The sequence below is a fragment of the Bubalus kerabau genome, chromosome 9, assembly GCF_029407905.1.
Source record: "Bubalus kerabau isolate K-KA32 ecotype Philippines breed swamp buffalo chromosome 9, PCC_UOA_SB_1v2, whole genome shotgun sequence".
Lineage (NCBI taxonomy): Eukaryota > Metazoa > Chordata > Mammalia > Artiodactyla > Bovidae > Bubalus > Bubalus kerabau.
In genome coordinates, this window is record NC_073632.1 from 73,874,724 (window position 1) to 73,894,714 (window position 19,991).

The 19,991-nt window shown below is 37.0% G+C and overlaps 1 protein-coding gene across 1 annotated transcript in view; it reads right to left on the minus strand.

The window, feature by feature from the left end:
* The window catches only part of THEMIS (thymocyte selection associated), a 191,164-nt gene that overhangs the window by 106,091 nt on the left and 65,082 nt on the right, over positions 1 to 19,991 (minus strand). Inside the window, exon 4 of the mRNA XM_055535590.1 lies at positions 424 to 1,472. Within this exon, the coding sequence (XP_055391565.1) occupies positions 424 to 1,472 (1,049 nt within the window). The remainder of the gene's footprint in view (positions 1 to 423; positions 1,473 to 19,991) is intronic.

Consider the following 19,991-nt stretch of genomic DNA (forward strand, 5'->3'; position numbering starts at 1 on the left):
CCCAGAAAAAGGGCCTTTATTGTGTGCTCATTTCCTGGATGTAAAATTAAAACAACTCCACCTAGAAAAAAATGAACAGCTCTTCCAAAATAAAAGAGATTTACTTCTGAAGCACCTTATAAACCATTCCTAATTAACAAAACCCATTGAAACAGCAATTTGGGTCATCATAATCAAGTGCCATCCCTGCTATTTTTAATTCTTAAACTTCTTGTCACATCTACTGGTGAAGCATCAAAATACAAAATGCTGTAACAGCTTATGCTCTGTTAATGTTCAATCATTACTGTGCATCAGAAAGGCTCATTTCAAATATGGCATGAAAGGAAGAGAAGTAAGCAAAAACCAGATTCAGAAAAGACTTGAAATAAACTGCCTCCAGGAAAACGCTCAAGAGGAAAAACTGCAAAATCATAGCCTTACCTTGGGAGACTTGGGCAGATCCACTGTCTTTTGTTTTGCTAGGCTTAGCGGAGTTAACTCTATTTTTTCCACTGAGGGATGTTTCGGAGGGCGAGGTGGGGGGTGCAAGAAGGACCTTTCATATCTCCGTATCAGGTAATACTGTTCTTCAGTGATCTCTTCGACCAGAGTACTGACTAGAAATGATCCTGTATCCCCAGAAAAATTACTAACTAACTGAACAGTCATATTCACGCGGCCAACAGGAATTTCCCAGCACTTCTTGGGGTTGGCAAAGTCACTTATGAGGAGATAAGAGTTAGTGATAGATTCCTCCAACTGTAGTCCTGGTGTAGCAGCCAAAATGTCTTTTTCAATAAAAAGATCTCTCACAGACACCTTCACGTTGAAGGGCAGGCGGAACTGTGCGCAAAGCTCGGAAATCTGGTAGAGTTTCTTATCGTGGATCACCTCTACAAAACCTCCGTCCATGTACAAAGGGAGCAGTGCTGCCTCACGGGAATTTCTGAGGATTTTTTCACAAGCCAGACCATCCATCACTTTTTTAATTCCTTCACAGAGGACTTCAGTTGTCTGTGAGTGATGCACTAGAAACTCATCCCCGACAGAGACAGAGGACAGCTCCTCAAAGGGGGAATGAAAGGCTTTGGTAGCCACCACGTGCAGAGGCTCCTTTTCACTCTTTGCTATCTCGAGGTCATAGGCGGTTGGGAACTCTCGAGGTCGCCGCTTGAATTTGCCTTTATAGCTAGTGGGGATCAAGAAGTGTCTTTTAGAGGAATTGCTTCTAATTTCTGAAGCCAAGATCTTTGATGCCTGGCACTTTTTGTGGATCACAATGGTTTTCCCAGGCTGTAAAATGCTTATGGGTAGCTGGTTTCCTTGGGGTGCTTCTATGACTTCAGCTACTATGGGGAACTGTTTATTGGTCATTTCATAAAGATCTTGTGTAGATAACACCTGAAGAAACCAGTTGGCATCATAGCTGTCGGTAATGTCTTTGACTTCAACATCTAAACTGGGGAGGATACGGACTATATCCTTTCGGACTGAAAAAGAAAAGACATTTTTTGCATCAAAATGTTGCTCTGGAGTAGTATTAAAATCACTCCAGGAAACCCAAGGAAGAGGGGAAATATGTATACATGTGGCTGATTCACTTTGCTGTACAGCAGAAATTAACACACCCTTGTAAAGCAACTGTACTCTAAATAAATATTCTAGGGAAATGGCATCCCACTCCAGTACTCTTGCCTGGAAAATCCCATGGATGGAGGAGCATGGCAGACTTCAGTCCATGGGGTCACAAAGAGTTGGATACAAATGAGTGACTTCACTTCAAAGAAAGTTAAAAAAACTCAGTCCAGGTAACACAAATAAATTTATTAGAAAATCTCAGATTCTTATGATATAACATTGCTTATACATGACTTTCCCTTTTTTATATTTAAAAATGAAATAGACTGTAAATAAAACCAACATCCATAAATCTGCCTAGTTTTAGAAATGGACATTAACTAGTATCTTGGAGCCCTACAGAAGTCACCAAAATCATATCCTCACTTTAACCTAAGAGTAGTCATTCCTCTGATTTTGGTGTTAACTATTCCACTCGGTTTTTTGTGTGTGTGTGTGTGGTTTTATCATACATAACATACATGAATGTATGTACATGTGTTTAAATGTATGTGTGTTTTTTCAGAAAATTTATTATATCATTTTAGGTCATGTTTTTGTGGTCCAGATAGAGTATGTAAAATCATCTTAGAGGAAAGTTCGGGTATTTTATGTAAGATTCTTCCTGCATAAGTCTCAAGACATACATTCTATACACAAAATTCTATCCTATGGGGTATAACTGTTTTGCAAAATCATGGGATATAAAGTACTCAGGATTAATTAATATGTGGAAATGGATACCAAAAGGCAGTCTTTTTCCAACGTGAAAACTATTCCTTTCTTTGCTGTTGCTACCTTAACACTTAGATAGAAAAGGAGTAGTACAGAATGTTACAGTCAAAAGACCACTCAGAAATTCTAGGTTTGCTGGCAGAGTGCTTACCAGTGTATTCTCTGCCAATGTGTCACTGGGAATAATGAATCTCTTTATTTTTCCCAAGAGCCCACTGTCTCAGAAGTCTTTCTTTGAGACTACAGAAAGACTTAAAATATTGTCCTGAAATCATCTGCTCTCCATATACTGTTCCACACAGTATCCTTACAGATGGTCTTGCATCAAAAAAATAAAGTTTTACATTAATATTAAAGGGATTTTATAATGGTTTGTATTTTCTTGAAAATTTCCCAACAGTGTTTTGTAGCCTTTCTATGATCTACCATTGTTTTCCAGTATATCTAGCCACCTTCTGTCAATATTCTTTCTTCCCTGTATGCTTTTGTAATTGCATAATTTGGAATATTTGGAAGACAGAATTTTTCTCTTATAAAACATTACCTATATTAATATGTTTTGTATACTGTTTATGCCTCATCTGAAAACTCTAATTTGTGTCATATTACTTGTACATGCTGCATAAGAGAATTCCTAAAAACACACAGTATGACATTGTATTATTTTATTTTCTTCAACATAAAAAAGAAAAAGAATCAATGGTTGTCTATAAGTTGAAGATCAGTAAAAACTGTGAAGATTTCCCATTAAAAAAAGAAAAGGGGAGAAAGGTTAAAAAAAAAATGTTTATCAGTTCATTTTATAAAATTTGGTAAACTCAAACTTTTGAAATTGTTGCCATAGGTTTCCCTGAAACCCAAGGTAATTTTAGAAACTTTAAAATCACACTTATTTCAATTGAAATGAACAGTGTTTAAGAATTATACTAGATGGGTTCATAGACTCACGTTATTTCTCAAGTTGAGGGCACAGCTTGACACTGGTAGAATAGATGCCACTAAGGAGTTTCTGAGGATTCTAAATTGAACATAAAGACCATAATACAAGCTAGATCACAATCTGCATTTGGGCACAATGAGTACGGTGGGGAAAGAACTGTGTTAATACTTTCAGTTCAGTTCAGTCACTCAGTCGTGTCCGACTCTGCGACCCCATGAATTGCAGCACGCCAGGCCTCCCTGTCCATCACCAACTCCCAGAGTTCACTCAAACTCATGTCCATCGAGGTGGTGATGCCATCCAGCCTTCTCATCCTCTGTCGCCCCCTTCTCCTCCTGCCCCCAATCCCTCCCAGCATCAGAGTCTTACTTTAGGATGATTTTATTGCCAAAAAAAGCCTATGGGCCAGTCTACCTAACTTCTGTTCAATTTTTATGTATCCAATTCCTGACCTATATTCAACGCTTCTGTACCAAATCCACTGAAGATATGCTAGCTTATCTGATCCTACTTGTAATACCAGCAGCATTTGACAAAGTAGATTTGACTCTTTGCTATATAATTTTCTCACTTATTTCCTTCTTATAATTCTTCTCAACTTTTTTGCTGGTTCCTTCTCCTGTACACACCACCCACTCCCCCCTCCCCCCACCCACACACATACCTTTTAATGCTTCTTGGTTCTGCTCCTTTCTTTGTCCACACTCACACCCACATGATCTTACACAGTTTCACATCTGTCTTTAAGTCTCATCTGTATGCTGATGATTCTCCAATGTGTATCTCTAGCCAAATAATTCTGCACTCCAAATATCTACTTAAGATCTCCACTTGGATGTCTAAAAGATGTCTCAAAATTAACAAGTTTAAAATGAAATTCTGATCTTCCAACCCAAACCTAATCTATCTGTTGCTCATTCTTCTAAGAAAACTCCTCTCATGCTTTAGGCAGAGTGAGGAGAAAAGTAACCATTTTGAAATACATCCAGATCATTCACTTCTTAAAAAACAGGCCTGAGCTAAGAAAATCTGTTTTGCTATGGCCCAGCCAACTTGGGTTTTACAGAGTTTAACTGATGTGAGAAGGGAATTACTAAACTCCAGTCCCCAATGACCATTCTATCTCACTAAAGAGATGTGAGGAAAAAAGCTGAGAAACAAGATCAGTAAAAGACTGAGACTTAATTACAGGATTATAGAATGCTTCTGCTCCCCTGCACTTCACCAACCATATCAAGGAGACATATATAACAGCAGAAGATTACAATGGAAAGAATGGCATTTATGACCTTATTTAAGTAGGGGTCTCGAGAAAGACAACAGGGGAAATAATAAACTAGAACACTACATAAAATGTGTTTCTGACTCCTACAGGTACAGTAACCAACAAACACAGCCTAATTCCTATTTTAAAAGCTCACACTTAGGACCTATTACCTCAATTTCTTTTATCCTATACACCATGCTTAGCTTTCAACAAAAAAATTCCAAGGTATGTTAAAAGGCAAACAACAGCCTGCATACACAAAGCAAGCATCAATACTAGACTCAGATATGGAAAAGATTTTGGAATTATCAGATTGGCAATTTAAATATAATTACTATACTAAGGGCTCTAATGGAAGAAAATACAAGAAAAGACAGCTAATGTAAGCAAAGAGATGGAAACTCTTGGAAATAACCACAAAGAAATGCTAGAAATTAAAAACACGGGAAAAGAATTAAAGAATAACTTTGATGTGTTCATTAATAAACTATATATGGCTAAGGAAAGAATCAGTGAGTCTGAAGTTCTCAATAAAAACTTCCCAAACTGAAAAGAAAAAGAATGTAAAAAACAACTGAGAATTTCAAAGACCAGTAGGACAATTCCAAAGGTGTAATACAGACATCAGAGGAATGCCAGAAGGAAAAAAGGAGAGAAAAGGCACAATCATGACGTTATAATGGCTGGGAATTTTCCAAAATTAATGAAGTTAGTAAACACAAAACATTGACACCTAAACATATCATATTCAAACTACAGAAAATCAAAGAAAAGAGAAAACTTAAAGAAGCCAAAAGGAAAAACAAACAAACCATTTGACCTTTGCATGAAAGAAGCTAAGAACTACACTGGACTTCTCTTCAGAAACCGTGAAAGCGGAAAGATAGTAAACAGCATATTAAAGTATTGAAAGAGGCAAAAAATACCAACCTAGAATTTTGTATGTGGAAAAATTATCCTTCAAAAGTCAAGATGGAAGAAGATGCTATCTCAAAATATCTCTTTGGTTTAAGGATTATTTTGAGCTAAATGTACTTTAATAGTAGATTCAACAACATGCTAATCTCCCCTTTCTTCCTGAAAACAGGAGATTAAAAACTCCATGCTAAAGATGTCCTCCATACCAGAAGAAAGAAAACATTTTAACAGGGAGTCAAAGCCAAGATAATTCTGGACAAACAGACCTTGTCAAAAGAATTTTTATCTTCCTTTAGCCTCTCCTCATAGTATACTTTTCCATAAAAGTCTCAGTTGTTCAACCCAATTTAAAAGCTGCAGGTTTCACCATTTCTTTGGGTCTTCATTTTCTTATGAAGGCTCCCACGTCAAACTTATGCAAATTTGTATGTTTTTCTCCTGTTAATCTAAGATCAGTTTAATCCTCAGGTCCAGCCAAAATACTCTAAGAGGGTAAAGGTGAAATTTTACCTTCCCTACAAAAGTGAAGGAGAGATAAAGACTTTCTCAGACAAACAAAAATGATAAACTATGTCAACAGTAGACTTGACTTGCAAGGAACATAAAAGAAGTTCTTCAGAGAAAAGAAAATTACTTGTAGACTTTCGTATCGCAGCCATTCTGACTGGCGTGAAATGGTACCTCATTGTGGTTTTGATTTGCATTTCTCTGATGAGTGATGTTGAACATCTTTTCATGTGTTTGTTAGCCATCTGTATGTCTTCTTTGGAGGAATGTCTATTTAGTTCTTTGGCCCATTTTTTGATTGGGTCATTTATTTTTCTGGAATTGAGCTGCAGGAGTTGCTTGTATATTTTTGAGATTAGTTGTTTGTCAGTTGCTTCATTTGCTATTATTTTCTCCCATTCTGAAGGCTGTCTTTTCACCTTGCTTATAGTTTCCTTTGTTGTGCAGAAGCTTTTAAGTTTAATTAGGTCCTATTTGTTTACTTTTGCTTTTATTTCCAATATTCTGGGAGGTGGGTCATAGAGGATCCTGCTGTGATGTATGTCGGAGAGTGTTTTGCCTATGTTCTTCTCTAGGAGTTTTATAGTTTCTGGTCTTACGTTTAGATCTTTAATTCATTTTGAGTTTATTTTTGTGTATGGTGTTAGAAAGTGCTCTAGTTTCATTCTTTTACAAGTGGTTGACCAGTTTTCCCAGCACCACTTATTAAAGAGATTGTCTTTCCTCCATTGTATATTCTTGCCTCCTTTGTCAAAGATAAGGTGTCCATAGGTGCGTGGATTTATCTCTGGGCTTTCTATTTTGTTACAAGCAGTAAATGCTGGAGAGGGTGTGGAGAAAAGGGAATCCTCTTACACTGTTGGTTGGAATGCAAACTAGTACAGCCACTATGGAGGACAGTGTGGAGATTCCTTAAAAAACTGGAAATAGAACTGCCTTATGACCCAGCAATCCCACTGCTGGGCATACACACTGAGGAAACCAGAATTGAAAGAGACACGTGTACCCCAATGTTCATCACAGCACTGTTTATAATAGCCAGGACATGGAAGCAACCTAGATGTCCATCAGCAGATGAATGGATAAGAAAGCTGTGGTACATATACACAATGGAGTATTACTCAGCCATTAAAAAGAATACATTTGAATCAGTTCTAATGAGGTGGATGAAACTGGAGCCTATTATATAGAGTGAAGTAAGCCAGAAAGAAAAACACCAATACAGTATACTAACGCATATATATGGAAGTTAGAAAGATGGTAACGATAACCCTGTATGCGAGACAGCAAAAGAGACACAGATGTACAGAACAGTCTTTTGGACTCTGTGGGAGAGGGAGAGGTGAGGATGATTTGGCAGAATGGCATTGAAACATGTATAATATCATATAAGAAACGAATCGCCAGTCCAGGTTCGATGCAGGATACAGGATGCTTGGGGCTGGTGCACTGGGATGACCCAGAGGGATGGTACAGGGAAGGAGGTGGGAGGGGAGTTCAGGATGGGGAGCACCTGTACACCCATGGCAGATTCATGTTGATGTACGGCAAAACCAATACAATATTGTAAAGTAATTAGCCTCCAATTAAATTAAATAAATTTAAATTAAAAAAAGAAAATTACATGTCAGAAACTCAGATCTACATGAAGAAAGAAGAGTATTAGAGAAGAAATAAATGAAAGCAAAATAAAATGTTTTATTTTTCTTATTTTTAATTGATAGAACAGATAGTTTGTTCAAAATAAAAACTGCAACAACATATTGGATGATTACAGCACATTGATAATGAAATAAATGACAGCATCGTGTAAAGGGACAAGGAAGAGTAAGTGGGCGTAGTCTGTTATTTGTTACCTGCACTTGTCATGAAATGGTATAGTGTTAGATGCAAGTAGACTTAGACTATACATGCACATTTCAAACTCTAAGGTAATGACTAAAAATATTTTTGAAGTAAAGCTGATATGCTGACGAAGAAAGAAAATGGAATCATGTAAAAGGCTCAATTAAAACTACAGTAGACAGAAAAAGAGTGGAATAACACATCTAGTTTTTTTGGATGGGGCCAAAGATAGATATTAGAAAAGATGTGGCCACAGCATCAGTCTTTAAGGATGGGGAGAAATTACAAGCCAAAAGAGGATAGGAGAAGGAACATCCTAAGAAAACCACAATTATAGATAAGGAAGCAGACTAAAAGGATATGGTCAGTGATCAACATGTAATCCAGTCTCAGGATTTTAAATGGGAGCAGGGAGTTTGGAGAAGAGAACTGTTGAAAGTAAGACTATGTCTGAAGATGGATCTGTCCCTGGAATATTTGAGATTAATAATGACCAAATTAAATAGAATTCTGGCAGATTAATTTGACAGTACGTTTGGAAGAGAAGCTTTGTCTAACTCTAAGTGCCATGAAGCCCACAGATAATCACAATACTGACAACTCACTCCATCTAATTGCTGTTGCATCAACTTCAAATTTTATATATTTCACCATTTTGTTAGATAATACATTAAAACAAAATCTTTGTTATTGTTTATAATATTGTCTTTACTCTTGCATGTTTTAAGTTCTCCACTGTTGTTCAGTCACTAAGTCGAGTCCAACTCTTTGTGACCGCATGGACTGCAACACAACAAGCTTCTCTGTCTTTTACTATTTCCTGGAGTTTGCTCAAATTCATGTCCCTTGTGTCAATGATGCCATCCAAGCACCTCACCATGAAGGGATGGGACCAGATGCCATGATCTTCATTTTTTGAATGTTGAGTTTTAAACCAGCTTTTTCACTCTCCTCTTTCACTTTCAAGAGGCTCTTTAGATCATCTTTACTTTCTGCCATTTCTGTCATGTTCTGTGTATTTGAGGTTATTAATATTTCTCCTGGCAATCTCGATTCTAGATTGTGCTTCATCCAGCCCAGCATTTCACATGATGTACTCTGCATATAAGTTAAATAAGCAGGGTAACAATATACAGCCTTGGCGTACTCCAATTTAGAACAAGTCTATTGTTCCATGCCCGGTTCTAACTGTTGCTTCTTGACCTGCATACAGATTTCACAGGAGGCACGTAAGGTGGTCTGGTATTCCCATCTCTTGAAGAATTTTACACAGTTTGTTGTGATCTACACAGTCAAAGGCTTTGGCATAATCAATAAAGCAGAAGTAGATGTTTTTCTGGAATTCCCTTGCTTTTTCTATGATCCAACAGATGTTGGCGATTTGATCTCTGGTTCCTCTGCCTTTTCTAAATCCAGCTTGTACATCTGGAAATTCTCAGTTCATGTATTGCTGAAGCCTAACTCGAAGGATTTTGAGCATTATCTTGGTAGCATGTGAAATGAGTGCAATTGTACAGTAGCTTGAGCATACTTTGGCATTGTCCTTCTTTGGGATTGGAATAAAAACTGACCTTTTTCAATCCTGTGCCTCTTGCTGAGTTTTCCAAATTTGCTGACATATTGAGTGCAACACTTTAACAGCATCATCTTTTAGGATTTTAAAAGTTCTCCATAGCCAAAAGTTAAAATAATAACATATATTTTTAAGTTTCCTAGAATTTGGATATGACATACTTAAGTTTTCAAACTGAAATACTTTCATGACAAATTTTGTTATATCTAAGTATGTGTCCAAGAGAAAGATAAATCAACATTTCTGCTGTTTTTCTTACAAAATAGATGGCTATATGCTGTTGCAAAATATTTTTTAAAAAATAAGAGGGGAGATATCACATTACAATCTTTATTAGCTTTAGACTACCACTGCTTACATTTGGTATATATAATTCCAGTGTGTGTGTGTGTGTGTGTATGTATGTATTATATATCTTTAAACAAGCACTTTTAACTTATAACTGGAAAAATGTAATACTCTCTGTCATCACCAAAAATGAAAATGGTTACAGTGAGGGAACTAAACTAGAAAATTTCCCAAAAAAGTTATCTTCACAAAAAACTGATAAAGAGATAAGAATGCACCAACCCAGAGCATGAGAGGCATTCCTGAAAGTGTTTATTACAAATTTTCCAGTTTCAAATTAATCTGAAGTAAAAACAATATATATTCACACAACCTTAATTAACACTTTCCAAATTTTCTTCCTGGGTAAACATGAATTATTGGGTACATTTCTGGTTTTCCAAAGGGAGCTATTAAGAAAAAAACTTCCATTCCATTTTCTCTAAGAAAGGTAGCATTGGTTTCCTCCCTCTGCTTCTGAGTCATTTCATTAAATTCTGTCTTTCTGCCTGTTCTCTCAGGGAAAGTCCCTTTTACAGTTAGGGCTAATGTTAATCATAATGTGATGCTTTTCTGCATTTCCCACTGCAACAACTCTTTTACCTAAGTACAAATTTGGGGGACCACACTAAAAATGATCTTTAAAGAGAAAATACAGGTATCTATTTAAGCTTGACTAATATTAGACAATATGCGAATCCTTGGACAGCTAATATTCTAGAATACTCTTGGTCTCAACTCAGCATTCAAGGACCCATCCTTTGCAATTAGACCTGAATTAGCAGTACATGGTTAGAAATCTACTGAGACAATCTTATTCAAGTCTGGAAGGCAAGATGGTTGTTTTGACATATTTTTATCTTAAATTTTGTAAATTTTAGCCTGCAGTTTTTCTCAATTTTTAGTTTCTCCTATATTATTTTGGTTAAATAGTCCATGTATTTTTGGGAAATTTTCACTTTCTAAGTTTGATTTTTTTGTTGTTATTTACTTTAAGACTACACTTATATTTCTCTAAAGTCCTTTCATAAATTTTGTCTCCAACTCTCATTTATTCAGTGAATTGGTTGCATTTTTGCATCACAGCCTACTCTTTATTATGCAATGATTATTAGATGTGCTAATAATTTCTGAGCTTGCCTCAATATAGACATTTAAATTAAAATTTGATTTATCATTCATCTATTTGATCTCAATTTCCTTTATATTCTGTGACTTAATTTTTTCCCAATTATTTGGGAAATTTCAAACTTAAGAGAAGCTATACAATGAATTTCCATTTTGTTGGGTGTCCTCCTCTGGTTCTACTTCTGTTTATATTTACAAACAGATATAGTTCCTTTTGGATCACTCTCCAACATTTGTAGCAGGAAAAATATCATCATAACTGCCTTTGAGAAATCTTGCATTTGATATGGCTTTATCTTGTAACACTACTCTGTCTTTTACATTTTCATTTAACTCATAAAAGCTAAGAAAAGTGAAGAGCCATTTTCTTATATTTAATGATACAATTAACATATTTTCTTCATTTGATATGTCAACTTGCCTGGCCTGTTGTAGCCAGTTATTTAATCAAACACTGATCTAGCTGTTGTCATGAAGGTATTTTGTAGATGTGGTTGTCATCCAAATCACTTGACTTTAAGTAAAGGATGTTGCTCTCAATATGTGGATGAGCCTCATCCAATCAGCTGAAAAACAAAGGTTTCCCAGAGAAAAAACTCTGCCTCAAGAATGCAGCATAAATTGCTTATGTTTCCAGGTTGCCAGCCTGTCTGATTGACATAGAACTTATTAGCCACTGCCCTCCACCCCATAATTACATTAGCCAAGACCTTAAAATTAATTAAATATTTAAATAGCATATAACTATACATACACATATAATTATATATAATATATAATATTGATTTATATAAAATTGTATACTGTTTCTCTGGAGAACCCTAACTGATGAAATGTTAATTATTGGTAGTTTAAGAATAAATAAACATGTGTGTGTGTATATATATATATATATATATATATATATATATACACACACACACACAAATGCAGTAAAAACTGTACTTTCCTCTGTTTGCTGTTTGATGTTTATATTAGTAGTAAGATTTCTGCCTAAAGGAAGACAGTGAAATGGAAGCTGGCTAGAGTATTCATGGGTTTTAGAGATCATGTTTTGTCACAATATTTTCATGGACACATCAGGAAAAACATCACTAATAAAAACTGAACTTGTTAAATGACTATGTGTGCATACTAAATTGCTTCAGTCATGTCCAACTCTTTGCGACCCTATGGACTCTAGCCCACCAGACTACTCTATCCATGGGATTTCCCAGGCAAGAATACTTGAGTGGGTTGCCATGCCCTCTTTCAGGGGATCTTCCTCACCCAGGGATTAAACCCATGCTTCTTGAAGCTCCTGAATTGCAGGCAGATTCTTTACTGCTGAGTCACCTGGGAAGCCTGTTATATGACTATAAAAGGAGAATGAATATTCACTTCATGGCACCAAAGTTAGTATCATTTATAGTTACATAACTGATATATAACTGACACTAACTTTGGTGCCATGAAGTGAATATTCATTCTCCTTAGCTATTAAGTTCATAAATACGTCATTGTAACAAATCAAATCTGGATATGGTAGGTGAGAAAATCCTCTTCTACCTAAGCAGGATCTTTATACTGTACAATATACATAGACAGAAACAATTATTTTAGTTGCTTCATTCATTCGTTCAAGTATTTAATTTATTGAATAATAATCATTTACTTTATTGGGGCTTTCCTGGTAGCTCAATGGTAAAGAATCTGCCTGCCCATGCAGGAGATGCAGGAGATGCGGGTTCGATCCCCGGGTTGGGAAGATCCACTGAAGGAGGAAATGGCAACCCACTCCAGTATTCTTGCCTGGGAAATCTCATGGACAGAGGAGCCTGGTGAGCTACAGTCCATGGGGTCGAAAAAGAGTTGGACACAATATAGCAATGAAATAACTATCTCTAGCATCGAGAAGATAAATACACAAGATTTTGACTAAGAAAGTTTAAAAAATTACTAAAAATTAAAAGACGCTTACTCCTTGGAAGAAAAGTTATAATCAATCTGCTGCTGCTGCTGCTAAGTCGCTTCAGTCGTGTCTGACTCTGTGCGACCCCATAGACAACTGCCCACCAGGCTCTGCTGTCCCTGGGATTCTCTAGGCAAGAATACTGGAATGGGTGGCCATTTCCTCCTCCAACACATGAAAGTGAAAGGTGAAAGTGAAGTCGCTCAGTTGTGTCTGACTCTTAGCGACCCCATGGACTGCAGCCCACCAGGCTCCCCCGTCCATGGGATTCTCCAGGCAAGAGTACTACAGTGGGGTGCCATTGCCTAGACAGCATATTAAAAAGCAGGGACAATTTTGTTCACAAAGGTCCATCTAGTCAAGGCTATGGTTTTTCCAGTGGTCATGTATAGATGTGAGAGTTGGACTGTGAAGAAGTCTGAGCACTGAAGAATGGATGCTTTTGAACTGTGGTGTTGGAGAAGACTCTTGAGAGTCCCTTGGACTGCAAGGAGATCCAACCAGTCCATCCTAAAGGAGATCATTCCTGGGTGTTCATTGGAGGGATTGATGTTGAAGCTGAAACTCCAATTCTTTGGCCACCTGATGTGAAGAGCTGACTCATTTGAAAAGATCCTGATGCTGGGAAAGATTGAGGGCAGGAGAAGAAGGGGATGACAGAGGATGAGATGGTTGGATGGCATCACTGACTCGATGGACATGGGTTTGGGTGAACTCCGGGAGTTGGTGATGGACAGGGAGGCCTGGTGTGCTGCGGTTCATGGGGTCGCAAAGAGTCGGACATGACTGAGTGACTGAACTGATCTGAACTGAACTCCTTGGAAGGAAAGTTATGACCAACCTGGACAGCATATTAAAAAGCAGAGAAATTACCTTGTCAACAAAGGTCTGTCTAGTCAAGGCTATGATTTTTCCAGTAATTATGTATGGATGGGAGAGTTGGACTATAAAGAAAGCTGAGCGCAGAAGAACTGATACTTGAACATGAGTTGGACATGAGTTTGAGTAGACTCCGCGAGTTGGTGGTGGACAGGAAGGCCTGGTGTGCTGCAGTCCATGGGGTCGCAAAGAGTCAGGCACTGAGTAACTGAACTGAATTGATGTACCTAAGGAGTAGACTCCAATGAAAAGTCAGCCTTTTGTGCCCCACATGACACTCCAAAGGCTTTTGAATTGATGGCATGCTGCTGCTGCTGCTAAGTTGCTTCAGTTGTGTCTGACTCTGTGCGACCCCATAGACAACAGCCCACCAGGCTCCCCCGTCCCTGGGATTCTCCAGGCAAGAACACTGGAGTGGGTTGCTATTTCCTTTTCCAATGCATGAAAGTGAAAAGTGAAAGGGAAGTCGCTCAGTCATGTCCGACTCTTCACGACCCCATGGACTGCAGCCTATCAGGCTCCTCCGCAATGGGATTTTCCAGGCAAGAGTACTAGAGTGGGGTGCCATTGCCTTCTCCGGAATTGATGGCATAAGGCCCCTCTGAAGGTGGAAAAGGTAGAGAACAAAAGAAGGCGATTATGTGAAGGTTTGAAGCGTGATTAAATAGAGATCTTCAATTCTAATTTGGGGAAGATGGCTGACAACCCCTCCAACCTGTCTCACTGCAGCAAACAATACAGGGTCCCAGAATCTGGAAAGTGAGCATAGGTGAGCAGGGAAGTGTGGGATCGAAAGCAAAAAAGAGAAGTCTCAATCTCTGAGGGAACGGTGAAACCCTCAGCAACTTCCCCACTCAATTACAATAGTTTCATAAGCCCCACACGGTATCAAGAACATTCTTTTCAGATGAAACTGAACAAGTCCTGGAGGAAAGACTCACAGGATCTGAATTTAAGGAATTCTCCAATGGAAAAAAAAAAATTAAACTTTAAATTCAAAGCAAAGAGCTTGTATATAAACAGTACCTCCCTTGTAAATTAAATTAAAAATTTATCTCACATGCAAATAGGAACAAATGGCAAATAATTACTAAGCATTTGTGAAAAACATTTAACAAGAATGACAGACTAAAACTAAAAAAAGACTGGAAGAGGCAGATAAAATGCAAGGAAATGCAGAAAACTTTAAGAAATAGTATTTTCTTAGTGAGATAAGATATTGCGTCTTTAAAACAAGAATATGGTAACAGTTAAAAAATGATGTAAGAAATAACTCTTAGAAATTAAAAATATGACAGCTGAGATTAAAAATTCATTAAAACAGTTGGAAATGTAGTTAAGAAATTTTCCCTGAAGAAACCAAAGACAAAAAACACAAAGAAAATAGTTCTATATCGGTATGGGAGCTTCAACATGAGATTAGAAGTTACAGAATGAAAAAAGAGAAAAAATAGTTGAAAGGCAATTACCAGAGAATTTATCCCAGAAATGAAGCACTTGAATTTCCAACTTGAAAACTTCCCTCACAATGAAAGAACAGACCTACCACAAAGTCCATTGCTGTGCAGTTTCTGAATACTATGGATAATCTCTCAAAGGCAAAACTGGAAGGTGGATGATAAGGGAGCAAAGCTTTCAAAATTCTGAGAAGTAGTTTTCAACTGGGAAGTCTAGAAATAATCAAACTATACATCTTATTTGAGTATAAAATAAAGATATTTTCAAACAAGCAGGTCTTGTAATCAACTAATTAATATCCTCTGCACCTTTCTTCGGAGAAGGCAATGGCACCCTACTCCAGCACTCTTGCCTGGAAAATCCCTGGACGGCTGCAGTCCATGGGATCGCTGAGGGTTGGACATGACTGAGCGACTTCCCTTTCACTTTTCACTTTCATGCATTGGAGAAGGAAATGGCAACCCACTCCAGCATTCTTGCCTGGAGAATCCCAGGGACGGGGAGCCTGGTGGGCTGCCATCTCTGGGGTCGCACAGAGTCGGACATGACTGAAGTGACTTAGCAGCAGCACCTTTCTTAGGAAACAAGTAGAGTATGGGCTCCACAAAACTAAAGAAAACCAGAAAAGAATGTTATATGAGTTCAGAAATTGCTAGTAAACACAGAAGCAATTTGAAGATAACCACCAGGATGGTGTTAAATCGAAGTTCCAGTACAACACTGTTAGGGACTAAATGTTTGTGTCCCCCAGTATTCATATGTTGAAAGCAACAATGTAGGGATACAGAAGGTGGCACCTTTGGGAGGTGATTAGAATTTAACAAAGTCATAAGGATAGATAAAATCATGGAGCCCTCATAAATGAGATTAGAGCCCTTATGAAAGTCACCAGAGGGTTTTCCTAGGTGGTGCAGTGATAAAGAACCCACCTTCAATGCAATACATGCAGGAGACATGGGTTCGATCCCTGGGTAGGTAAGATGCCCTGGAGGAAGAAATGGTAACCCACTCCAGTATCCTTGCCTAGAAAATACCATGGACAGAGGAGCCTGGCTGGCTACAGTCCATGGGGTCGCAAAGAGACATGACCAAGCAACTGAAGCTGCAAAAGTCGCTAGAGGGAGACTTCCACAGGGGTCCACTGGTAAAGACTCTGTGCTTCCACTGTAAGGGGCATGGATTCGATCCCTGGTGGGGGAAGTTCCACATGCCACGTGGTGCAGCCAAAAGAAAATAAAAGAAATGTCACCAGAGAGTTTCCTTTCCCTCTCTGCTCTGAACTGTGTGAGGATACTGTCAGCATGCAACCTGCAAGAGTTTCCTCATCAGAATTCGACTGTGCTGGCAACCTAATCTCAGACTTTCAGCCTCCAGAACGGTAAGAAACAAATGCCTGTTGCTTATAAGCCCCCCAGTTTACAGTATTTTTTAATTATAGCATCCCAACCTAAGCCAAGCACCTATGCATTAGTTCTAGAGATCCACAGATACAGATTGGAGCGTGAGGTTGGAGAGTTCCAGGAGGATTAAAAATAAAAGATTTAGATCTCCTGACAGTTTGGGCTCTGGAAAATTGTAGAGAATAGTTGTTTTTTGTTTTTTGTTTTTTTAACAAAGATGTTGGAACATACTTCAAGTCTCATAAGAGTACTGAGGAAAACTAAGCAATGAAATAGTAAGGTCATTATTACAAAAAAATAAAGTTATAGAGAAGTGGAATTATGGTCATTATCTACCACCTGATCCAGCAATGAATTGTCACAGAAATGAAACTACTTAACCATTACTTATCATAAACTGAGAGAAAGGAGAAAGAGAAGAGAAAGTAGGAATATAAGACCATTAAATCTTCATATCACAAGTGAAAGTTTATGTCTAAAATTGATCACTTGAAAAATAGCAATATCATATATTATTTGGAAATGTGAATGGCAATACAAGAAAGCAGGAGCAAAATATTTAAAGGAGTTACTTCAGAGTAGCAGAATGTAGGGGAAATTTGGGAATGATCAAGAACATGGGTTTGCTGATAACTTTGTCTTTTTACCACTATGTTTCTGACTTTGATAAAAATGGAATTTTTTTAAATAAATGAGAGAAAGAGTAAGTCTCAGAATACTAAAAGGTTGAGGCATTTTTTTCTTCATCTGTCACCTATTATACAATATTCAGATACTGCCTTCCTGATAACACCATTTTGCTTGTATGATTTCAGCCCTCTGTTCATAAATGAACTAATATATCATATATTTGAGTGGAAACCTTTCCCCAGATTTTGAAAGGCACTAAGGTTTCTCTTAAAGCAAAATGCAACTTTCTAACTTGTAAAATTTCCATTAGTAAAGAAACAACTATCAATCAATACATCAAAACATAACTTCACTAAAAAGTTTTAATGATCAAGATTTCTAGTTTTTTGAAGCAATTTTAAATGGCCACTTCCATTTTTCATTTGGAAATATTATTCATTCCATCTGTTATACTAGTATGAATTCTATCTTCCTGTTAAAGGCACAAACTGATTTTGCTATGACTTATATGAAACCTGTAGTTAGAGGTCTTAGGTGGTTATTTATACCTCTTTCCCAAAGAGATTTAGTTTTTTAAAAAATCGTTAAATGTATGGTAAGAGTTAGAGAGGTTTGGCCTATCATGGAAATACGACCAAGAATTTCCAGAAACAAATATTTCATTTAAACACTTTCAGCTACTTTTCTTTTTTTAGTGAAGTCTAAATTTTCCCATTAATGACGTTAAAAACTAGCACTTGGAGTAGAATATCTTACATTTCTCTTTTCTCTATTTACTTACTATGTTCTCTTTTCAACAAATCAATAATTTCATAGCTTCCTATAGTTCTTAATATTTTTCATTTTGCTTTTTGCTGTAAGGTTTCTCTAAGGTTCCCTGTTCCTAACTCAGATCTATTCTTTTTCTTGTCACTTCAGAAAAGGATTCAAGAGGAGTTTGAACTATGCTGGACACTCAACGCCATTGAAAAATAACTTAGCAGACCACATGCCTGTGACTTCAAGGCAAGCTTAACTCTTAAATATATAAAAAAAAAAAGTAAAACAAGACCACAGTTGATTAAAAAACAGTCTAAATAATTATGTATAAAAAGAAACAGAATTACAGACGTAGAAAACAAACTTATGGTTACTAAGGGGTAAGAAGGAGGAGGGATAAATTGGAAGATCAAGACTGACATACACACACAACTAGATATAAAATAGATAACTAATAAGGACCCACTGTATAGTACAAGGACCTCTACTCAATACTCTGTAATAGAAAATGGTCTGAAAAAGAGTGGATATATGTATAACTGATTCACTTTGCTGTATACCTGAAACGAACATAACATTATAAATCAATTGTACTCCAATAAAATTTTTACAAGTAAATTGAAAATAAAATTTAAAGTCTACATTTTATCTTTAGAAGAAAAATGCCCATAATAACAATTTTTAAAATTGGACTTTTTGTGTTGAACACCCAGTATCCATTTTCAGGAAATACTCTGCAGTCAGTATACAGATAAAACAGTCTCATACAGAATCCTGAAATTTCTATACAATAAGAGCTAATTCTTAAAATAATCCCTAAAAATTAAAGATCCAAAATAATTAAAATCAAAATCCAATTTTAATATTAATAAAGAATAGAAATTGGATTAAAACCTTTTGGGAAGGATTTTATTTCATCCAAAGGCAATTTCTTCTGGGACCTTAGTTATTAGCATGAAATCATATTTAAGTCCATCTAAACAATTCAGTTGTCAATGTTAATATTTACTAAACAGCACCACTATTCAGCCAGCAAATCAAGCCAGAAGCTAGGCAATGAGATTAACTTCTTTCCACTTCCAACAGACCTTGAGCTCTGGTTGAATGTTCTTCTGAAATACCCATTAAGAACAACTGTCCCTCTTAGGTTACCACTATATTAGTACTCTGCCATAGAACAAGCGGCCTCACTACACTTCTATCTTGTTTATCCAGCTAGAAAATCTCTCTTAATTTGCCCTTTGGACAAACTTAATCCCTATTTAATCCCTTATTTAATCCATATATTTCAAGACCCACCATGCCTGATTCTACTCCTCCATTGCATGTTTTGATGACTGTCTCAACCTGCCTTCTCTTCTCTTTTCTCATGCCAGCTGCACTAGAACCACAATCTCTTGCTTATCTCCTTTCCTGTAAGTTGCATCTGCTTCCTCCAACGTTGTCCTCTCTTTCTCTACCTGCCCATCTCCTAGTCAGCCTTCAGATCTCAGTTTACATGTCATTTCCTCAGTGAAGGCTTTTGTGATACCTAACATAAATTCATTAAATGTTGTAGCTATCTTGTTCATATATTTAGGTTCTGGGTTCACCTTCATTTGCATCTGTATTATAGGAGCTGCCAATGGTTTTAGAAAAACAACCAATTTTAAAATGAGAAAATGCTACCCATTATTTATGAATATTGAGGAAAATCCAATTACCAATTTTGATTGTACATTTTGTGAAAGCTGCCAGAACACTAATGTAAGGACTAAAGTTTACTGTGATCTCAATTTTTTGTCATATTGACCAGTTATTGACAAGAGTTAGAATCCAGGACATCTGACTGAAAATACAGAACTCTTTGCTCCATACTTGCCCTGCTTATGTGCCATAATCTTAAAAAGTCAAGGTGTTAATTTCTTTAGGATTACAAGGCTCTATACAGCTATTCCTATTTTAAAATGCAAAAATCTTATGAAGATTATGCCATTTGCAGCAACATGAATGGACCTAGAGATTGTCACATTGAGAGAAGTAGGTCAGACAGAGAAGAAAAAGTATTTATGACATCCCTTATATGCAGAATCTAA